The sequence below is a fragment of the Calonectris borealis genome, chromosome 5 (genome assembly GCF_964195595.1).
Source record: "Calonectris borealis chromosome 5, bCalBor7.hap1.2, whole genome shotgun sequence".
NCBI lineage: Eukaryota > Metazoa > Chordata > Aves > Procellariiformes > Procellariidae > Calonectris > Calonectris borealis.
In genome coordinates, this window is record NC_134316.1 from 33717808 (window position 1) to 33740164 (window position 22357).

The following is a 22357-nucleotide window of genomic DNA, read 5'->3' on the forward strand; positions in this document are numbered from 1 at the left end:
TCTTTAAAAACATGACACATCTCAAACTCTTTTTATGTCTCACAGTGGAAGAAAAAATGACCACAGATGAAAGTGATAATGGATACACTATCTAAGAATTAATCGACATTTTTTTAAGTGTCAATGCTGGCAAACCACAAGAATGAAAGGTTAAGGTATTTACTGTAAGCCAAGAGGAAAAGATTTATATGCATTATCTCCAAGCCAAAATACAATAAAATCCATTTTTACGCTTGAAATAAAATACAATCAAAAGGCCGTTTGTGACTCTGGCCCCTGTCTCCTTCTTATGTTATAAACTATCCCCAAATTTTCCAGCACCATTTTGGCCCTTTTCTTTAAAGGGCAGATAATATTTAGTTAGGAATGCACTTGTATGGTTTTTTAGTCCTGATCCAACTTCTACTGTTGCCAGTGGGATATTTTCTGTTGAATTCAATGGGAATTAAATAAGTCCTTAAGAAAAACTTAGTATCCTATATTAAAATGGTTGCTGTTAACAGAGATTTATTTGTGACTGCCCCAGTGGCTTACCAGTAAGTTGATGGGACATGAACGTGAACATGAACTTGAACCAGCTGTAAGGCAGAAAAGCTGAGGTTAATATTTGGATTCGCTGATGAAAAACTGCAATTGCTTCATTTATAGGTAAAGGTACTCTGGCTATTCCCAGAGTGACCTTGGCGGCCAGCTGTGTTGCCCTTAGTGTCAGCAGAAAGAAGGCTGTTGGTGTCAGTGGGCTTTGGATCAGGCTTTAAAGACAAAGAAAGCTTGCTTAAGGAGGAAAACAGATGTAACAAATAATCCTGATTTCCCAGGTTTTGTCACTTAGTGTTTAGAATATCAACAAGACAGTTTAAACCCTGAAGAATTGTTGTAAGTCAACTATTTAGACCCTGTATGTTTCTACAGTTGTATACAATAATAAAGAAGAACAAATCTCTCTGGCTTACAAAAAAAGGCAAGTACTTTATTTATCAATAGAGATTTTAGCTGCTTTTTACACCATTGCAATGACTAAACAAATAGCATAAAATAAACAAAGGAGAGTATAAAATCACTTTATTCCAGCTGGTATCCCAAGACAACCTTTTAACTAAGTACAGAGTTAGATGTTTCAAGTATGGCACTTATATAAATAAGAGCAGAGAGAAGGTGATATATTCACAGTTAAAAGCAATGAACTCTGTTCCTTTGGTATGTGTGTCATAGGTAATTGTAGGTAAATACATAACTTGGCTGGCATGAACCAACTGCATCTTCTTCATGCACTTATTAGGGAATGAACTGAAATGTACTGATAGATTTTGCAGATCACAACTAATGTAAGATGATTAAGGTCTCTGGTGTGTGTGTGTGTGGACAGGCAAACAAAAAAATGGCAAAATTATATTCAGCATTTATTGTTCAGCATAACTAATTGATGCACAAACTATGATAGAAGATAGCTAGTAATACACACCAGGAATAAACTCTGTGATTTAGACGAGCAAAATAATGTAAGACATCTGTGAGACAGGTGAACGCAGATATCCTGGTTGAGCTGTGGTCAGGTTCCTTACAGTGCAATTACCCTCCTTTTAAAACATGCTTACATCTGCACATTGCAACAGTTTCCCCCACCCTATCCCACCCCATATAGAGTATTCCTGCAGATTTTTAATATGAACATTCTACACGATTACAACAGTCAGACAGTCCAAACTGTAAACTTATCCTAATGACGACCAAAAAGCCGTTCCACCAACAGGTAACACCCAATCATTAGAAAGAAAAGTAGGAATAATAGTAGCTGTGCTGTAAGGCTAGATCAAGCATGGTTTTATAGCTGTTTTTTCAGTCTTTTACATAGCACTGCATTTCGCAGCTAGTTCAGTAAGTGCAGATCCAATACCTTAATGGCTTTCTTGGTGGTTTGATAAAATGCTTGCCTAAGCAATGTACCTTTCTCTAACGGTGTCTGGGTCTGTTCCACCTGGCACAGTGTTTCAGTTCTGCCACAGCCTCACACATAAGCTGAGTCACTTGACTGAGTCCTGCCAAAGTTAGGCATGCTCATTCTTGGCAGGTCCTTATTTCTGATTTCGTATATGGATTTCCTTTTTGCCTGTACTCCTCTCACTGCCATTTTGATCTTTCTCCAGCCCAAGTGGTTCAGTTCTGCCAAATTGAGCACCACACAAATCCCACTGACAGCAAACATGAATACCAAGAATACAGTCTTCTCAGTGGGTCTAGAGACATAGCACTCTACTTCTTTAATGCAAGGGTATCTGTCACATTCGTACATGGAAGGGACATTGAATCCATACAGAAAATACTGTCCCACTAAGAATCCAATCTCTAGGGCATTTCGAAAGACCACTTGGATGATATAAAATCGAGAAATGCCTTCTTGCCTCCTCATCTTTGACTTTGTAGTTCTGATAGCAGGATTGGGGATTTCCTTCACTTCTAAGCAGTCTGGTTCTGCCTCTTTGGTGGAGTTCTCGGTGTTCTGCAGCACCCCATTGACAATCGTGTTCTTGATTTTCTTACTGTCCTCACGCTTCATTGAATCCTGGTCCCTCTCCAAGGTGAGGAAGACAGTGGAGTACCTCCGTTCCCTCTGCTTAGCAGACTGGTGAACGGAGTAGGTTATGAAGCAAAGGCTGGGAGTGCACACCATGATGATCTGGAACACCCAGTACCTTATATGAGAAATAGGGAAAGCCTGGTCGTAACAAGCCTGGTTGCAGCCTGGCTGCAGCGTGTTACAGACAAACATAGTTTGCTCGTCATCGTACACCGTCTCCCCTACAATGGCCACAATGAGTATCCTGAAGATCACCACCACCGTCAGCAGGATCCTGCGAGAGAGAAGCCCGTCAGTGCGCGCCGCCGCCGCGCGGCCGGGAGCTGTCCAGTGCTGACCGGGCCCCCGCGCCGCGCCGCCCCCCGCCCGGCCTCCGCCAGCGGCGCCCCCCGCCCCGCTCCCGCCAGCGGCGCCCCCCGCCCGGCCTCCGCCAGCGGCGCCCCCCGCCCCGCTCCCGCCAGCGGCGGCGGCGGCCCGGCACCAGCGACCGGCGGCGGCGGCGGTCTCCCTGTGCGGCCGTGCGAATCCGCCGCTGTCAAAAATCTCGGGCGGCGGTCAGCGCTCCCCCCCGCCCCAACCTCCCTTTGGAGAAAAAGCAATCACGCGGGCCGGTGGAGCCCCCGAAAGCACGGGAGGGCGCGGCACGGGGTTGCTCTGGCCGCGGGAGCCCGATGGCGGCGGTGACTCCCCGATGGCCGCCCGCTGCCCCGTGGCTCCTCGGGGACAAGGACGGCAGCGCTTGCGGTGTCCCCGCGCCTCGGAGCCCTGTGCCGCGCACACACACACACGCACTCAAGGCACACACCGCAAGAGCCCCGCGCGAAGGGTGCCCCGCACGGCCGGGACCCGACGTGTGCCGCCGACCCGCCGGCCGGCCCGCTCGGACAGAAGGGGGTCCCCCCCGTGCCCCCGTAGCTCCCCCGTAGCTCCGCGGTAGCCCTTACCTCCCTATCATAGTAGAATGCTGCTGCACGGCAGCTTCCAGTAGCCTCTCTAGAATAGTCCATTCCCCCATCGTTGTTCATCCGGAGACAAAGACTTTGGCAAGCGGAGGGGATCTCTTCACTTCTTCCTTCCTTCCCCCTCCCTCTTTTTTTCCTTTTTTTTTTTTTTTTTTTTTTTTTTTGCAGAGGGAGGGAGAACAAACAGAAGAGCAACCCCTCTCCACCGCTCGCAGTCCGGTGGCGGGAAGGCGACTGCAGGCGGCAGCCCTGCCGAGGACTCTCGGCTCGGCTCGGCTCGGCGCGGCGCGGCGCGGCGCGGCGCGGCGCGGCTCGGCTCGGCTCGGCTCGGCTGGGCTGGGGGCCCCGCGGCGGCCGCCGCCGGCCCGGCCCGCTCGGCTCGTGGCGCGGTGCGGCGGACCCGCGGCGTGGAGGGAGGAAGGTTGGCTTTTAATGTCTTGCTGCCTCTAATCTGCCTTTAAGTAGTCTCCGCTTGCGTCACTGACAGGTTGGTGGAGAGCAGCCAAAAGCAGCGCTCGGATTTTCTCATTTTTATTATTCCGGTGAATATAAATAAATAAATGCAATAGAATAAATGAAATAAATAAATGAGGAGGAGGAGGAGGGAGGGCGGAGGAAGAGCTGCCCCCGGCGGCAGGAGGCTCGTTGCGCAACCGAGTGGCCCCTCGCCGGAGCACCCCGGGCCGGGCCGGCCCCCGCGGTCCCCGCCCGCCGACGCACACCCCGGCGCTCCGCCGGCGGGACCGGCCCAGCCCGCCCCGGGAGAGCAGCCCGCCGGGGAACGGGCGCGGGTTTGAAAAGCTGCTCCAGGGCGTGACTGTGACACCGTGGCCCCTCCACGGGGGGGGGGCCTGGCTGCCGGGGGATTCCCAGGGCTTGCTAGGCTTTGCTTCTCTCCCAGAGATCGACCGTGTTTTCTGCCGCTCGCAAAACAGCGGTGTCATACAGCAGTAACCTTACCTGTTAGAACAGCTTACCCTTGGAAGGTATTGGACTTAAAATTGTATCTTTATTCGTCCCTGCTTACAGATAGAAGAATCACTAAGGAGAAATGAAACGTATATATAGCCATTTCAGAGAATTCTGAGACTGGGATTGGATTTATGCTAGGAAAGACACCAAACCTTCACACAAAGCATCTCTAAACAATACAGAAATAAAGTATCTTAAATAAATCCTTGCATTATAATCAGTCCACATATTTTATTCCCATAAACTACTATACTGTGTTTAAAATATCTTTTTATTTTACAGATACCTTTAGAGACTGCACCTGAGACACCACCAAACGGTTCCACACAAAACGTTGGCACCAATTGGAATTGACTGTTCTCTGGTGGAGAAGCGTAAAATGTGTTCTATATATTTCCATAAAGATCAAGTATAGCTTCATACCTGCTGTTCTTTTTGCTCAACTAATCTCATTAAAAAGCAACATAAGAAAGATTCTAGTCAGTCTGATCATAATGCTCCTACTGCCAAACTCAGTAAACTCAGTCTCTTTCAAAAGCAGAACTGCTCAGGCCATTGTGAACAGTGTAGTCCTTTGTTTTCTTTGCAGCGCTCTCTTGAAGAAATTCCATGTTATATTGATGATGTTAAGTGTTTTTTGAATAGATGGGACCATGCTTCATCTGTGCAGAGGACATCTGTGAGTTTTAGACACCCCAAGGTTTGTTGTCTTTTCATTTGGAGTGTGCAGATGGTCTCTGATTCACATGATACTGGGTCAGTTGCTTGACTGGATCCCGAAATCTTTGAATTAGGAAAGCATCAAATAAGAGAAGATCAATTACTACCTCTGTTTGCACAGAAATTGGTAGATTTTTCTTCTCTCCCAATCAAGAGTCTGTGAAGAAGCATTCAATACCTGGATTGTTTCCTTCCCATGCTGTCGGGAATTACCGGGAAGACTGAATAATCACTGTTTTTCCTTAAAATCTGACTGCATTGTTCTTGAAAGCTGGTTCTCACAATTCCTGCATTTGTTTTTTGCATGTAGTTTGTAAAACCTGCTGCTGCAGCAACACCATAACTAAGAAGAAGAGGTTGTTTCTTCTGTTTTAAGAGGACTGTAGTATCTATCCAACTACCCTGACAACTGAGTGTCTCATATGGACCTCAAAGTATCTGTTTGGAGATGGATCTGAAAATGAGAGAAATCAAAGCAGTAAAGGAAGCAGTAATGCATGTATAGAAGGTGAGAGGGCAGGGAATATGCTAAGAAGCTAATGATGATAATCCTATTTAGCAAACCACACAGAGAGGGAAGGCCCGCGATTGAAATTACTGAAGAGAGGAAAGGAGATTTTGGTTCATAGACAAATATAAGAATTTCTACAAAGGAAAGCTATTCTCTAGCACTGGGATAGAAAACCCACTTTTCTGAGCTTTTAGGACCAGTAAATAAAAAGGAATTAAATTCTGATCATATCAAACACTGGCCTATTAATGAACAGTTACTCAGTGTTTGCTGTATGTGACGAGTTCTACTTACTACTGACAGCCCAGCTGTGGAGACATGGAGGGGAAATACCATAAATGAATGCTACAAACATGTAAGCACTGTTATGAAATTGCTTTCGATTTAAATACAGTTTAAAGTTAAAGACATTCAGGCCTGGTCTTACAGGAGTTGCATCTCATTCCGAAATAGCTGACCTCTCCTTTTTTAACAGTAACCTCATACGCCCACCGCAACCGTATTCACACGCGGGATACTTGGCCTTAGACTTGAGAAAGTTTACTGAGCTTCAGACCTTAGTGAGTTTGGAAGAAAAAATAATTTCAGCATAGGAGTCTCTTTCATGATGCTAACATACATTTTAAGTGACTGGAAAACTCAAAGGAGTTTGATATATCTCAAACTTACATGTACAATTTCTAGAACTATGAACTGCTGTCCTTAATTTGAGCCCTGACTTATTGTCAAAATAGAAGTAATAAGAATCAAGGGGATGTTCTCTGAGTGTTTAGTGCAACAGTGAAAGGTGTATGAAGAGTGTAATTATTTGCATTTCCTTTATCCATTACATGTATAACATTACATGTATAACAGCAACCTTGGACTTACCTGACAAATTGTCTAAATCACAAAGTGCTCAAACTATGTATAGTCATGATTGTAAGAGAGAGTTGTAGACATAAGAAGATTTTCAGCTTCTGACAGTTCATCTTAGGTTTTACACCATTCCCCTGAATGCTTCAGCCTATGGTAAAGCCAGGATTTGCGGAGCAGCAAGCTGCCAAGAATGCTGTAGATGTGTATTGCAGTGTGTGGTACTCACATTAGAAAACCATGCCTACATTTCATTCACAAGCATTCAGGATTATCAAAGCTTTATGTCTCCCGGCTTACGAAGAACCATTTCCTAATGAAGCAGCAATACCAGTTTGCAGCAGGGCCAGGCCTGTCCTCTTCAATATTTTTTGTCAGTTGCATACAAAGGAAACAAAATCAGCTTCCCACTCCGCACATAGGCTTTTGGGTGGAAGGGTGCGGTTTGGTTTGGTTTGGTTTGCTTTGGTTTGGTTTGCTTTGCATTCAAAGAGGCTGAGTATTCCTCTACAGACAAAATTCAGTATAATCTCTGTTGTTCCTAATAGGAGCTCAAACAAGCTTTGCAAAAAGAAAACTTCAGAGTCTGCGTGTGTTCTGCCGCAATATTAATTCGTGATAAAATAATATAGGCTGAGTTGATCTTGGATTAGGTCTGAAGAATGAGACTGTATGTGTCCTCAGTTTAATGCCAAACCGAGGTTAATCTGTCTCTAAGAAGCTGTAGGCCAGATTCACTCTAAGAAATCCAGCTCTTTTGCCCTGATCTGGTTTTGTAAAGGGCCCGGAGAGCAGTCCAATCTCACAGGCTGCACATTCCTCAAGTATGGAGCGGGTCACGGTGGGAGCAGAGCTGACACATTTGGCTCTCCTGCCAGCCCCCCTGCAGCCTGGACGTGGATGGCATGACTGGATGCATGATGAAGAAGCCACATGGCTAGTGCCATACCCGCTGTCAGGCGGTGTGCTAAACCACGGTATTCCCCTGCTTCGTTATTTTCTGTGCTGAAGTGAACTAATGTAAAAAAGAATCCAGATCTTACACAAGCCTTCCCCACGTACTACCTCCTTTTAAAGATATATATTCATCCTAAATTTATTCCAAACATTTTATTTTAAAATAAATCTACATATTTTTAGTACTGTACCAACAACCTTCCTTGATTTTTTTTTTTGCAGTTATTCTCAGTGGATCCATAATTGCAGCAAATAAATAAATGTCATATTTAGATTCCAAAACTGCATGACAAATGACTGTATTTCATTATTATATTGCAAACCACTGTTTCCAACAATTGTAGCAAACTGGAAGTGAAGAAGGAGCTTTTAATTAAAAATTGTAAGCTATCACTAAAGAAAATAATGGGGTTTTCTTTTAGAAGTTTTTGTGAAACGTGTTGCCCCGTATCTGCTTTGTGACTGCATTTTCTAGCTAGTGTCACAAAAGAGAGACTTTTCAGCGTTACTTTCATAAAGCAGTAGAACTTCCTTTGGAAGACTGACATGATGAGTGCTTCCTTTCTGATAGTGTTTGGTGTAGTCATTAGCTACTAAACTGAAAATGCCTTTTTAAGACCTCTCATAGCCATCTGCTATGCTCTGTTTTCATTTGGTGTCATGTGTGTATTAATGAAATGATTACATGAGATTATATCTTTTATTCGTAAAGTCATCTAAGTCATCTGCTTCCACCTACACTTTCTCTCTCATCAAAATGAGCGTTTGTGCTTACGTTCTCCCCCCACTGTAGGGGTACAATTCCAGCTGCTGTCAGCTGCTACGTGCATCTTAATATGAAATCCCTCTCTGTGGTATTTTCTTCAATGAAATTCCTTCAAAAGACAACTCTAGTGTTTCACACCACAGAAAGTGCATTTTTCCTACAGTTTGAAAAGTAAAGACTTCCCAAAAAGTACGAGATCTGGATGTACTAATGACCTCAGCCCTTCCTAAGAGAAAGCAACATTTCAAGAACACTGTCATTTTGCTGCCAAGAAACAGGTAGCACACTCTTCACATCTAGTCAACAGTGTTTGTGTCAAAACTGTCAACAGCAGGGCAAGCGCTTGTGTTCCTTCTTGTGAGGATGGAATACAGCCTGCATTTATACCCTTCATACTTGAGAATAGCAAGGTGTCGAGAATTCAGGTCTTTCTGTAACACATAAACAGACAAAATACTCAGTTATCCTAATAATCGTATTATATTGCATCTATTATGCACCAGGGGTTCATATCTACAACTGAAGACTACTATAAATGGAAAGTTCTTTGGCAAATGAATGAACGGTATCAGTAAAGAAGGAGTAAATCTATGAATATTCATGAGCTTTTTAAGTGAGGGCTCCTAAGTCCTGTTGAATTTCCATAGCTATTCTTGCCAGGGGGGTTAATATGAGAAATATTCATGAGGAGGGGCAGGTATTAAGTAAATATTCCACAATGTTTTGAACTAAGAGAATTTAAAATATCTAAATGTAACTGCTTTAACTAGAAAACAAATTTTAACTATTGTACTTTTCTAGTTACAGAATATTTTATTCCCTGACAGACAAAATCACTCAAGTTTCATGGGAGTCTTGTCAGGACCTTCCCATGCACAAATTAACAGCTCAAATCAATTTCCTTGGAAATAATTTGGATGTACATACTGAATCACGATTGCATATACTTCTGGCATATCTACAGCTCCCAGTGCAGCAAGGTCTGCACTTCTTGCAAACTCCTGAGAGTAAACGATTTATTTGCAGACAGGCTGCTGCTAGAAGAAGGAAAACTTCATTGAATGAAATCTTTATGAATTGACAGGCTCTGGAAAGAAGTGCAAAAGTAGTAAAATGTTCCAGGGGCTAGATCATCTGCTGCCAGTCTCTTGATTTTCCCTTCTGTCTTTCACCAGTCTCAAAAGACCACTCACATTCTGCTAAAGCATCCATTAATGCAGCTTCATGGACTATGACGGCTTAAGTGTAAATTTGTAAGCAAATCTTATGTGGATTCCCATTATACTCTGCTTTAAGGTTCCGTACTCACTAAAGAAAGAGCCTTTCAAAAATACCTTGTACAAGGACGAGTATGAAGGATTCCATATAATCAGATTTAGTACCTACAATACGCATTGCAGAGATGCAAAGAAATACGCACATACTAAGATAATAATAAGCTCAATATGAGAATGAAAATAATCTTTCATTGATTAAAAATTGATGTTTTTTTTCTAGAGTCTATTCTTTCAAAGATACATATTCCAAAAGATATGCAGCCCTATATAAGTGATTAGTGCATTATGGTAAAATACCAGACAGTTATGCAGCCACTATGCCAGAACCAATACAGACTATTGGCAAGACTCAGTTTGACAAACCTTATTTTCCTCTTTTTCTTACAAAGCAAAAGGAGTTATAAATCGTAATCGGAAGAAACAATTAAATTTAATCATAATATATATTTCTAAAAATGCAAAATAAATTTATTTTTAATTTATATCATAACATCTCCATCCCATAGTAGTCAATTCCCACTGACTTCAGTAGAGCCAGGACTTAAAAACCCTTAAGACCTTATTTACACCAGAACATTTTAAAATCTCTAGTGGCAGAATACTAATGATGAGAAAGTTAGTGAGTGGTTCAGAATACCTAGAACAGCAAATAATAAGAGGAGAGTCCTCTATATTGGAACTCTAAGCAGCATTTTGATGCCTCATATTCTGACGGAAAAAAAAATATTTATGAGAAATCATGCCTCAGTATTTCAGTATGAATGCATTACATCAAGCATTTTTTTCTGACCTGCTTTGCTTTGCCTTGTCTACATTTTTCTTCATCCAAATGCTGAATCCCTATACTTCCAGCTGCTTTCAGTTCAGTGACATGATTTACGGCAGAGTTGCTTTCCTTTGTTTTGATAGTTACACCACCATATGTCTTCAGTGTTCCTGGTGCCCCTCACTCTCCACCTCTCCCTCCCCGTATCACCAGTCTCAGAAGGGAATTCACATTACATTAAAACACCCCTTCAGAGGCCAGGCTGAAACAAACCCTTGAAATAACTGGGGCAGTCAAATGATTGATTTGAAAGTAAGTTATGTCAGTGAAAAGCGGGAGCTCAGTAAGAAATGCAGAGGGTTTTTTATCCTTCTGTCATTCAAAGATTCTACAGTTACAATAAAAATGAGTGAAATATATTTGATATGAAATCCGTTACAGATATGTAAGGTATAAATGCATACACACACACACGCATGTGTGTGCAAATGCATGTATTTATGTATGTGCTTTATAATCACTGTCTATTTGCATGACAGACTGCAAAAAGAAATATGAAAGAATATTTAATAGAGAATGCCATAGGAACTCCTATTCTCTAGGAATCCTATTCTGTAAGATTATTGAGGTGATTTAAATGGCCTGTGTGGGGAGAATATTTAAATTCCACTTTGTCTCAGGAAAGGCCCTAGGTGAAAGCTATTGAGTTATCTTTCCAGTGACATTAGTACCTGTGGATCAAGAATATACAGTAATGGGTTTGAGAGAAGAATATTTTGTAGAGTTCATGGAGTATTTAAAAAAAAATCTTCAAGTGAATTTAAGTTTTATAAACATTCAAGAGTGTCAGTTTTTTAGTCTAGAATCTTTAGTTTATAGATCTACACACTTTCACTGGAAAAAACCGATTCATATACCCAGAATAGTTCCCAGACCCATCCCAATCATGGACATCTGGAGTTTCACAGGTGGCTTAAACCAACGTTTTTGTGAATTCCACAATTGTTATTAACAAACAACATCTGCTGAGTGCTGCAGAGCATGCTTTGTTTTCAGAACACCATTTGTTAATCTTTCCTGAACAAAAAGTATTCCAGTATGAGCATTTCATTAAATTTTTTATAATGTTTCTGTTCCAAAATGGAGCAAAATCAAATTTGGAATATCAAAAATTTCTATGAATCAAAATCCCTGAGTTTTATAAAGTTGTGATTATGGGACTCAATTTCTTTTATCCCACAGAAAATCCTATAGATTTTGCAAAAATTTTCATGTTGTGAAATACTCAATTCATAAGTATATTTTCCAGAATCTATTGGAGATGATGTATTTTTGACTATGCTGCAGGAAAGATTTTGTGACACAGCAAGCGAAAAAGATAAATTCAATCATTCATAAAACATTGTAGAACACCTACAATTGTGCACGATTTATTTCTGTGCTTTTAAGAGAAAGACAAACCAGCATTATGCATAATGTTGCTATGGTACTGGAAGTTACAGTTTATTTTTCTAGATAACAGTGAAACCCACGTAATTTCTCGCATAGGTCAGAGTTGCTCAAGGGCTGCATTGATTTACACACATCCTATGCAAATCTGTCCTCCTTTTAACCAGATATTTACTTCTTTGCATTTTAGATTTAGAAATTGTGCTTTGTAGCTGTTTGGAACCTCTTCCGCACTTTCCTGTAAGAAAGTGGGGACTATTTTCCTGTGAGAAACATAACCAAACCATCAGTGATTTATAGAAAAAAAAAAAAAAATTTTTCATGTGTCATGCTCCCTGATTTCCTTAATCTAAAGCTGTGTCTGTCCCACTGAGTGGGAAACAGTGTGGAAAGATGTACCTTCCTTTACCCTATCCACATCTTCTTTATGACGTTCCCAGAAGGTCCGGGGCCTGGCGTGGGCAGGCTGGTTCACACTAACAACAGCACCATCAGCTGTTGGAGTCGTCCCGGGGCACCTTTCCCGCTAGCGCTTGCCCGGCTCTGCCCCTCGCCGAGGACCAAAGGGAAACCGCAAGGCTCCAGCGCCTGCCTCTTGCCAGGCTGAACACCTGATGCAGAGCCTGAACCGTAGAATTTGCCGTTTAAAATGTTCATCAATTGAACTTCAAAAGCTACATCAGTGAGAACGGTGTCATATATTTACACTTACATGCAAGTGGGTGAATATTTTATGTGTACAATTTTATCAACTATTATTTTGTCTCAATTTGTACGATTTACTGCAAATACTACATTGGGTTTTATCTACATTTTCTGTTTTTCAGATTTTGAAGGATCTCTTACAATTGTATGTGTCTGTACCTGCTGGGCACACAATAAACAAAATACAGAATTTTATTTTCTTCGGTCAGAATATCCCCATTCTGCACACAACTTCCTCAGGCTGTGTGCAAACCAAGAAGGAGGTCATACCTCCTGACGCGGGACAGTAAGCCTCCCTTTCCGGATTTACTGTCATTTTCCTTCTTCAGCACAGAGCTACGATGAAGCAGAGGCTTTCTTATGGAAACTTCTAAGAAGGAGTCTATGGAGAACTTGTCTCATCCCAGGGGCTTCACTCTGCCTAGAAAGAAAAGACGGGTTACAGTGAATCAACAAAACAGAAGGACCAGGGCTCCTAAGCTTTAGATTTAATAAAGATTTTCACATGGTTAAAATAGATGAAAATTACACACACACAGAGAGCATTTTCAGACAGGAATTTCAAAGCCTCACGTTGAGATGCAGCTGTCCAGTGTTTTCTCAAAACCAGACCTCTTCTGATATTGAGAAACAGAAATCAGTAGATTTCCATTCCTGATTGCACCGTATAAGTATATCCATCCTATAGTTTCAGTGGACAAGAAACAGGCAAGTGACTTGAAATATTTGCTGATAAGCACTTAAGACTTGACCTGTTTAAAAAATATGTCAATAAGTAATATGTCAAAAAGACATGGATAAATTATTGATCTGATTTGTTTCATTAGTGTTGTTTGATACATTTCATTATTTCACATATTTCCTCGGAGTGAAGGTTCTGCTTTGGGACAGAAATTGAATTATAAAAAAAAAAGGCTTACAGGAAAGCTAGTGCAGTGGGGGAGAGAAAAGAAATGACAGCCAAGTCCCCACAGGGCTTTAATAAATGTGAAGTGTATTTAGTTTAATTACACCAAATAGTTATCAAAGTCCAGTGTCATGCTACCTGCAATGTCAGCGCAAACTGTTTCTTGGGCTTGAAGGTGGTACGTACAGGAAAAATGAATGCGTGAGATCCAAATATGACTGCCACAGAGACCAACAAGGCATGAGAGAAAACATGAGCTCGAAGATAGATCAATTAATCCAAAGAACACCAACTAGAGAGGTGGATGAGTCATACATACCATGCAGGCAGAGTTCCTGTTGAATGGAAAATACACCTAATGCAGCACGTTTCCCTGTGAAAGACAATGCGGCCAACAAGCTAAATTAAATTGCGTGGCAAGCTTCCTACCTGTGCCATGATGATAGAAACATCTTCAAGCAGAGAACAGGGACCGCGTTTCCCCTTTTATAAGGTCTCTCCTCTTGTGATTAGCCCTTCCTAATAATGTGGTTTTCTTCAGTTTTTAAGATGACTTTGGAAAAAGAAAGTACAGTGTAAAGCAAGACATTGTTTTTGACACAATAAATAAGAGCTATCCTTTCTTTTCACTGGGAGGGTTGGTCAGAGATATATATCAAATGAATATATCAAAAAAATTAAATAAAAGATATTTAATTGGTTTTTTCTCTAGCAGCAGGGAAAAACAATCTTTCCAGAACTAGGAAGGGCCAATATACTTGCATCACAGGGCAGTGATGGCTGTCCTGCAGAGAGGGTATGACCTATCACAGCTGGCTCTGGAACAAATCAAGCACACTGCTACAATGGCTATGAATAACTTGTTAAAATATTTTTATTTTTAATTGAGTTAATGTGTAAATAGGAAAACCAAATCACAATACACATAGAAAAGGCAAAGTTAAAGTAGTACATCACTCAAAGTCTAAGTGGTCTTCTGTGACTGAGTAGCATTGCATTCTTACCTAAGGGAACACGAAGTGTTTCTTACGTTTGATATTTATTACGAAAGTCATCTTCTCAGAAGTCAAAAGGTACATTCAGAGATATACAGCTGCTTTTAAGACATAAAAACTGCAGCATTTTGGTGGGCGTAATAAACAATTCAAAACTTGCACACACCAACATTTAAGTTAACTCAGCGCCTGCAGCAAGTTGCGCTAGAATCTAGCCCAAGACACACAATTTTAAAAATCCATACTAAATGCCCTTTCACAAAGACAAACTTAAAATGTCTCCACTTGAGTCTTTTCAGCCACTATATTCAATGGTTAATTAGAAGCATGCATGGGAGATTTAGAGCATGGGAAGAAAAAAAAGCTATTTAGGAAAACAGCCATACCCTCACCTACTTCAGACAGTCGTACCAGTATCACTGGCTTCAAAACAAGAACAATATTCTGATTTATCTGAGCTGAGAATTTGGCCCTTAATTTTTTTTATGGCCCTAAGAATATAGTGCAGAATTTTTGTTCTACATTTAATTATATCTGAAGTTCTAGTCTTCCAAAATAATACTCATTGAAGCAAAATACGTTCCATCTTCAAGAAATTTTTGAAGAGGTCAACTTACCTATGATTTGGGTAAATTTTAAGTTATTATAGAAATGACTGAAGTTGGATACAGTACCCTCTTTCCCTAGCATACTTCCCTACATTGCTTTCACCAGGCAAATTGTGTCTGTGGAAAGAGCAGGGGCTTTGGGAGAGAATGCATGCCAAATGAATGTGAAGAGTTCAGGTCAAGGACTGGCAGCAGGACTGACTTGTAACACACAGGTTTGGTCGATAGCCCAGGAATTTTGTTATATTCTTCACTGCCATCTGCTGTAATCAGATGCATTAAAAAACTCCAGAGATAATCAAATAGCCAGTCTCAACAGCTCCATGGCAGGGAAATTATCTAACTCTAGGCTTAGGTCTGTCATATAAGGGTAGAATCCCGTTAAGGGATCAAGCGCAACTCGTCACCAAAGATGAAGAACTTGGTCACAACTATGGCCACATTCTTAAGCTGTAGCAAAATATCCTTTACACAACTTAATAGCTATGAGAATTGGTGCTTTAGCACCACAGCACCTCCTCCAGTCAAGCAGGGACAGATCTGCACCTGAAGGTAAGACTTGAGAGCAGCTGTCCATTTCATGTTCACCCTGTGAACCTGGAGAAGAGAAGTCAAGAAACAATATTTTTCCAAGGTACAAATGGGAATTGGGTGCCTAGACTCCAAAAACCCAACACTGCAAGACAATGGCAAAGCCTTTATGTCCTCTACTACCATTAAAGTTGTTCTATTAGGTGAAGAAAAAATAGTTCCATTATGCACTTTTTTATCTTAATGCCTTTTCTGCAGTTATTGCAAAGAAAACGATGATTTTTCTGTGTGTCTTAGAGTAAGTGTACAATGTGATTGATTATGTCCATTCTGTCCTTCAGGATTTAAACAGAGCTCTAGAGCTCTTAAATTATGTCCTAGAGAACAACTTTCTGCTTGAAAAGCCATTTTTTTCCACAAGATTTGCACAGTGAGTTGTTTGTCACAAGATACATGGAGTATTTTCCAGTGGAACACTTCCTAACTTTCATGTACTGGACAGACTCCATTTTGTCTGTGTGAATGATATGCCATGATCTGGTTTTATTAGCTTTAGGACACTCAAAGTCTGATAGGGTCTCCATTGCTCTGGAGGCTACAGACAGACACAGAAATATTTCCTATACAGAAGAACTTTTCGTCTAAATAGGCAAGATAAAGGAAAACAAAAGCATAACAAACTTTTTTCCTTTTCCAAACTGAGAAGATCCTGGCCAATAGCACCTGCAATGCATTTCCAGAACATAGAGCTCTATAGATTTAGCAAAGCATCACCAGCAGCAGTTTGCTGGTTTTTGCACAGCAGTATTTATCTGTTCTGTGGTATTTGTGGCATTCCCTATACTTAGATTGGCAAATGCCACAAATACCATGATAAATTTAACCACTGTGAGTGATAAATGTCAAGCTTTTAATAGCACCCACCATCTCTCTGTCACCACACGACCCTATTTGGAGATTGCACAATCACCATGTCTGTATTATTACTTATAAAAGAAATAGCCTCTTTAGCATTTTAAATGGCAATATATTTGCTTTGTATAATATATATGGGCAAAATGAGCAAAGGAACCCTTTGTATGTCTTTTGGCAGAAGGAAGAGCCTGCAGGATACTACTCCTGATAGTTTCATATGCTGTTTATTTACAAAAATAAAGTCAGAAGGTAGTTTCCTGTTTCTGTTAGGTGCCAGTACAATGGGCAGAATTCATAGTCTCAGTTGAAATGAAAGGGCAGAAACAAATTTGTCCACCCAGTTGATGGTAACAGCTGGCGTAATGTTTGATCAGAAAGGAAAAGTCTACAAAACTATTGCTGCAGGCATTAAAATACAGAATGTGACACCAGACATTGCAAACTTATTCTCTACATGACTTTGGGCAACTTTTACACTTTCAATAGTATGTGATGTATTCGGGCTATGTCTGAAGAACATAACTCTGTGGCACTTTGACTGTAGGTTGTAAGAAGGAAAGAGTATTCCACTTTATCACTGAAAACACTTCAGTTCTGATCTTTTCTCAAAATTCCAAATTTCTAAGGTTTTCCCTTGAGCAGAAAACTAAATCAGGAATTAACTTCTGTCTTAGGAACCAGGCTACAAAACATCCCCAGTTTCGTCTTAGTTAAATATCTCTGTGATGTTTCTGACATGAAATATTTGTCTTTCCAACTTCAACTATGCTAATATTCTAGAGGGTGGTACTCGTATGCTATGTCATACAGACGTGGTCTCTGAAACTTGTTACCACGTCAGGGATGCTCTTCCATTGCAAAATTAAAGAGAAGACTTAGGGAAAATATTTGTATGCATATATATGTGTATACGCATAAATATATCTATAAATATATATATATATCTCTCATTACAGCAAACACCTTGGAAAACCCAGAACCAAATGCAAGATTGACTATCGCCAGCAACAACATAATCACTCATTTTCCTATGTACAGTGAAGATACCAGTTCCACATAAGTCTCTTTCAGTCCATTCGATTTAGCTGCCAGAATATATGGGCAAAAGATCAAAAGCTACTGCATTACTGCAGTTTGTCTGGTTGCCATACAGAGCTGAACTGCACAAGAGAGCTCCAATTCAGTTAAAAATAAATCTAAAATCATTTCCCCACTAGTAAGACTAGTAAGGCCTAAGACCATTTTTGTAAACCTGTTCATCACATATTAAAGGTTTTGTCACATATTAAAGGTTTTGGTTTTTACAATACACTACATTACAATTTAAAACCATATCTGAGCATTTTGTAGTATCTTGTAATGGATTGTGACATTTAGTAAGCCATAATATACATTAAATACTTACTATATATTTATTTCTGCAAATATATGTATGGCTTTTTAAATATGGATCAAAGAAATCATTAAACATTTGTAAGAATAAAACCACAGATTTTATTTTTCACAACTCACATTTCCACATATACAAACAAGTTGTCTGCTATGAGTTCAGTGTTTTAATTATGAACGAAAGAGTATGGTAATAAAGTTGAATTCACAACAAATGCTGAATTAGTAACTCAATTGGTTAATGATAATAATTTCGATAATCAGTTACTCAAATTGTCAAACTAATACATCAGACAATGATGTCAGAAATTTAGCACAAGAAAGGTGTTTTCTATTTAGCCTGTAATAGAAGACTGAGTAGGAGATGATTCCCTTCAAACTTTTACCTGAAGCAAAGTTACAGCCACAGAAATGGCCTTGATTTAACTGGTGGAAAACATGTTTTCTTGTAGGTGGTGTTCCTTGACAAAGAAGGATCTCCCAGTTTAAGTGCTAAATTCAAGACATAATTCATGCTAAAGAAGTAAAGAGTGAAGTGCTTTTTTCTTATGACTTGTTCAGCGGTTTGTCTTTAAAATCTGCTGAGATTTCTATTTCTGCAGGAATTCTTCCCCCCTCTGGCTTACCAGAGAATCAGAGCATTGCAAACACACACACACAGCGAGCTTTAGAACATTTTTAGTAACCAAAAATATTTAGTTTAAAAAAAGATCCATGGTGGACAATTTTCTTGCTTAAGATTAATGTTTCTTACTCTGTTTGGGTTTGGTTTGGGGTTTTTTTTTGATAAAATAGAGACAACTTTTGAAGACAAAAGCCTGTGTCCTGAAAATAATTTATATAATCAAAATACAAGAAAAAGAAGAATTAGCATGAAATTCAGTGTCAAAACACATCTGTTACATAAATATGAGGATATGGCTTGAATTCCTAAACTTATCTTTTTTCCCTGATAGCAGCTACTGCAAAATCCCTGTGCTTACGGACGCTGTGGAAGATCTCCCCACCCCGACTGGCCCAGCAATATGTGCCTCCTAGACTTCTTCCTCTCCAGAACGAAATGAACTAAGTTTTTCACCTTCTTTCTTTCTCATCTCAGCTGAGGCAGACGCGGCCAGCTGCAGAGAGCTGGGGGAGAGGGAGGAACACGTGGCAGGGGTTGCTCTGCTGCTACAGCCGCCTACTTCCACTCTCTCTAGAAGAGCTGGAGCTGCAGGCCCCCTCTAACACCCAGGAGCTCCTCCATTTCCCTTTGAGCACCACCTTTTTGCAAAAGCATGTCTAGAAGCCACAATGTAGCTCATAAGGCATTTGAGACCCTTTGGAACGAAAGCTCGTGCAGTCCTCGTTATCATTGACAATACCCTTTCTGGCGATCTAAACCGGAGGGACTTAGAGACTCAGAACTAATCTTTAAGCTCTTTCTTACTGCCTCGCTACCTGGATTTTATTGGGTACCTTCCCAGACTTACTATATCATTCACATGTTACGTAAATCTATGTCAATAAAGCTTTATGCTATTCCACATCCACTTTTTCCCCTGCATATATATATCACCTGACAGAAAATGGTTAAAAAAATCTTTCTAAAATACAGTTCCTCTCCTCTAAGTGAGCATACTGCCCTATATTTAGTAGACCTCAGATACACAGTGTTTTGTGGATTATTTCTTTATTAGAATTACCACCAGGTATATTAACTTTTGCTAATGTCTGCTAAATTCTATTCACCCAACATTATTCACACAGGACAGCTTAATCACAAATTAAATCCATCCTTTAATTATATATCAGCATAATAAAATCTTTCCAATAATTAGCATTTCTAAGCAAAGGTAATTGGTGGTATGTTAACTGCCTGAATTGCTTCTTTAAGTGTAATGAGTGAGATTTACTAATCACTCAATTTTATAATTTTTTTTTTCCTTTTTCTTGTGTCTTGATAATGACAGAGGCTTCTGTCACAGAATGCTTCAGGGTGAGACTGGGTTCAGCTGTGACTGGAAGAAAGTAACAATCTCTGCCTAGGCCTTGTATTCAGTTTATCCAACCAGCAGAGAAGAAGTTTTTCTCTATTTTTTTTTTCTATTGTTGTGTTATTATTGTACATTAATCTGACTGTCACATGTATTTAGAGTCACCTAATCTTTTTAAGTATAAAACCCTCTTATTCTACACTAAAAAAATTATCACTCTATAGAATTCTATTATTCAAGCTAAAAATTTTCATATTAGTGCTTTGCTTCAGGCTGACTTTTTTAAAGCTTTCGCTAAAACAGCCTTTTTAGAGAAGATTAGTGCAAAGTAGACAACTCTGTCAAATTTATAATGACTGGCCTACCAATTTTTTTGAAAGATCCTTGAAGCACTAGCAAGTGACTTTTGAAACATCTCCTTATTTCCTGTCAAAAAAATCCATCTTTTAAAGCAGAATCACAGGATTTTCAGATTCTTAGCACATACTTCATAGAGATGTTACAACCTTTCTGTTCTGATCGTAATCCTATCCCTCAATACTCCTTAAGTGCCAACACTCTCCTTAGTCTACAAGGAAAGTTTTCTGTGAGATCTGTGGGTCAGGCGACAGTGGCAAAACCCAGTCAAAACCAGAAGTACAGGGCTGTGTTGTTCTGGCTGCCACAACAGGCCATAAGATTTTGTCCCAGCTCTTACTGATGTGTGTTAGTAGTTCTTAGCCCTTTTTAGCCCTTATTACTGAATAAAGCCTCTTTATGTAGCTTAAAAATCACATCAGACTGACTTCCACAGAATGACTTCCACACCATTTTACATATAGAGCAACAAGGAGCTGCAAAGTCAGATAGCTGGACACGCTTTGGTGTGGCAGACGGACGTTCTGCCATGTATCCGCACTGCTTTTCAAAATGTGTGTTGAATCTATAAATTTGGCTAAACATTAAGTTTCCTTCTTCCATCCAAAGAGAATCTCATCAAGAGCAATGAAGGTTAGCTGCGATCCTTTAGTCTCAAAGTTTATGTCGATGTCTTCATTAGCTGAGGTGTTTCCGAGGTGAAGATTGATGATCACAGCAGGGTTTGGTACAGCTGGTTTTTAATTTGCCTTTTTCAAGGAAGTATCTGCAATAGTTTTGCTAGTTATCATATAGGTGCTCTCCAGTTAATTTCTGCATCCCATTCCACCGTCTTCATTTGCCATACAAAATGTATACCACTGTAATTAAGGCTTGTTGTAAAATGTAAATGGAGGGTAAGCTTTGACAGTGGCATCTCTTACTGGTGTTTTGAAACCTAGTTTATGTGACTTAACCCTCAAATTCCTCTCAATCAAATTGATCAGTTGCATTATCCATGTTTGAAAGATCTAGTTTTGCTTCATAAATAGGTATCATAATTCCCATCCCATTATTAAAGTTTTCACTGCACTGAGTGTGAATACATATTTCTCAATGCAAAATATGGGATTATTGCATTAAAACTGAATACATCTAGAAACACGCTGTAAGAAGAGAAAAAGGCTAAGGCATTGCTACTTTTTAGCCGTATCCTACATATATGCAAGCATGTCACTATTTTGCACAATCCTTGCTGCTCATATCCATTTCCATAAAGTCTGAATTACAAATCCTAAAACATCAATGGAAGGAAATTTTCCATCAGTCACGCAATCAGTGGCTTCCTTCAGTTCCTTCTTCATGCCCACGTGCTGAAGGGTGAACTCCTGATCACAGCCATGAATGTGGTGCCAGCTGTACGTCTGCCATTCCTGACCTATCAATCAAAGCCAGTCAGTCAGGCATCCACTGGCCCTTTGCATACTTGCTTAACATTTTAAGCTCCAATTAGTTGCAATTTATGTCCAGTATCACCCTATTCATTCACACTAATACCTGAGATGACCTTTCTGAACAGCCAAATCTTTCAAATTACAAGCAAGAAAAGTACAATAGTTCTGAACAAAAAAACGTCACTGGCAAATGTCAATTAAGTTTGAATAATTACATTTGTGTTGGTCAGAAATCTGGAAGAGTTCCCATGTTTTCAAAACATACAAAATTTCTCCATGGTGTGAACTTCAGAGTTATTCCCTACTCTGGAAACCTTCTTAAAAACTGTGAAAGCTATTGGCTTCACTGACAGATTCAGTGGTTAATTTGTATTGTATTGTGAAAAAGTCTATTTGTAGAAGCATTTCGGTAATACTGTGTGCAGTGTGAGGATAAGTATTTCGTATTTATGTTTCATTTTATGTTTGTTTAAAATATTTAAACAAATTTAAATTGTAAAAAAGGTTTAAAATTTCATACTTATGTTTAAACTTTATTTATATTTAACAACTCCATCCACCTTCTCTGTCCAAAAGCAAAAATATCTAGAAATATTTGAATATTTCAATTGCAAGCTGATGGTAGGCAATTAAAATGGCAGCTCAGTAAAATGTCTTCTAATGATAAGAAAATTGAAGACAGATACTAAATACATCTTCATATATTCAAAGAGTATAATCAGTTCTGCTTA

The 22357-nt window shown here is 39.9% G+C and overlaps 1 protein-coding gene across 1 annotated transcript; it reads right to left on the reverse strand.

Annotated features, from left to right (window-relative positions):
• Window positions 1-2005: 2005 nt before the first annotated feature.
• Window positions 2006-3617, reverse strand: GJD2 (gap junction protein delta 2). Its single transcript, XM_075152516.1, has 2 exons — window positions 3520-3617; window positions 2006-2849 (listed from the first exon to the last, which is right to left on the reverse strand). The coding sequence occupies exons 1-2, from the start codon at window positions 3588-3590 to the stop codon at window positions 2006-2008; spliced, it is 915 nt and encodes a 304-aa protein (XP_075008617.1). The 5' UTR covers window positions 3591-3617.
• Between the last annotated feature and the right edge of the window lie 18740 nt (window positions 3618-22357).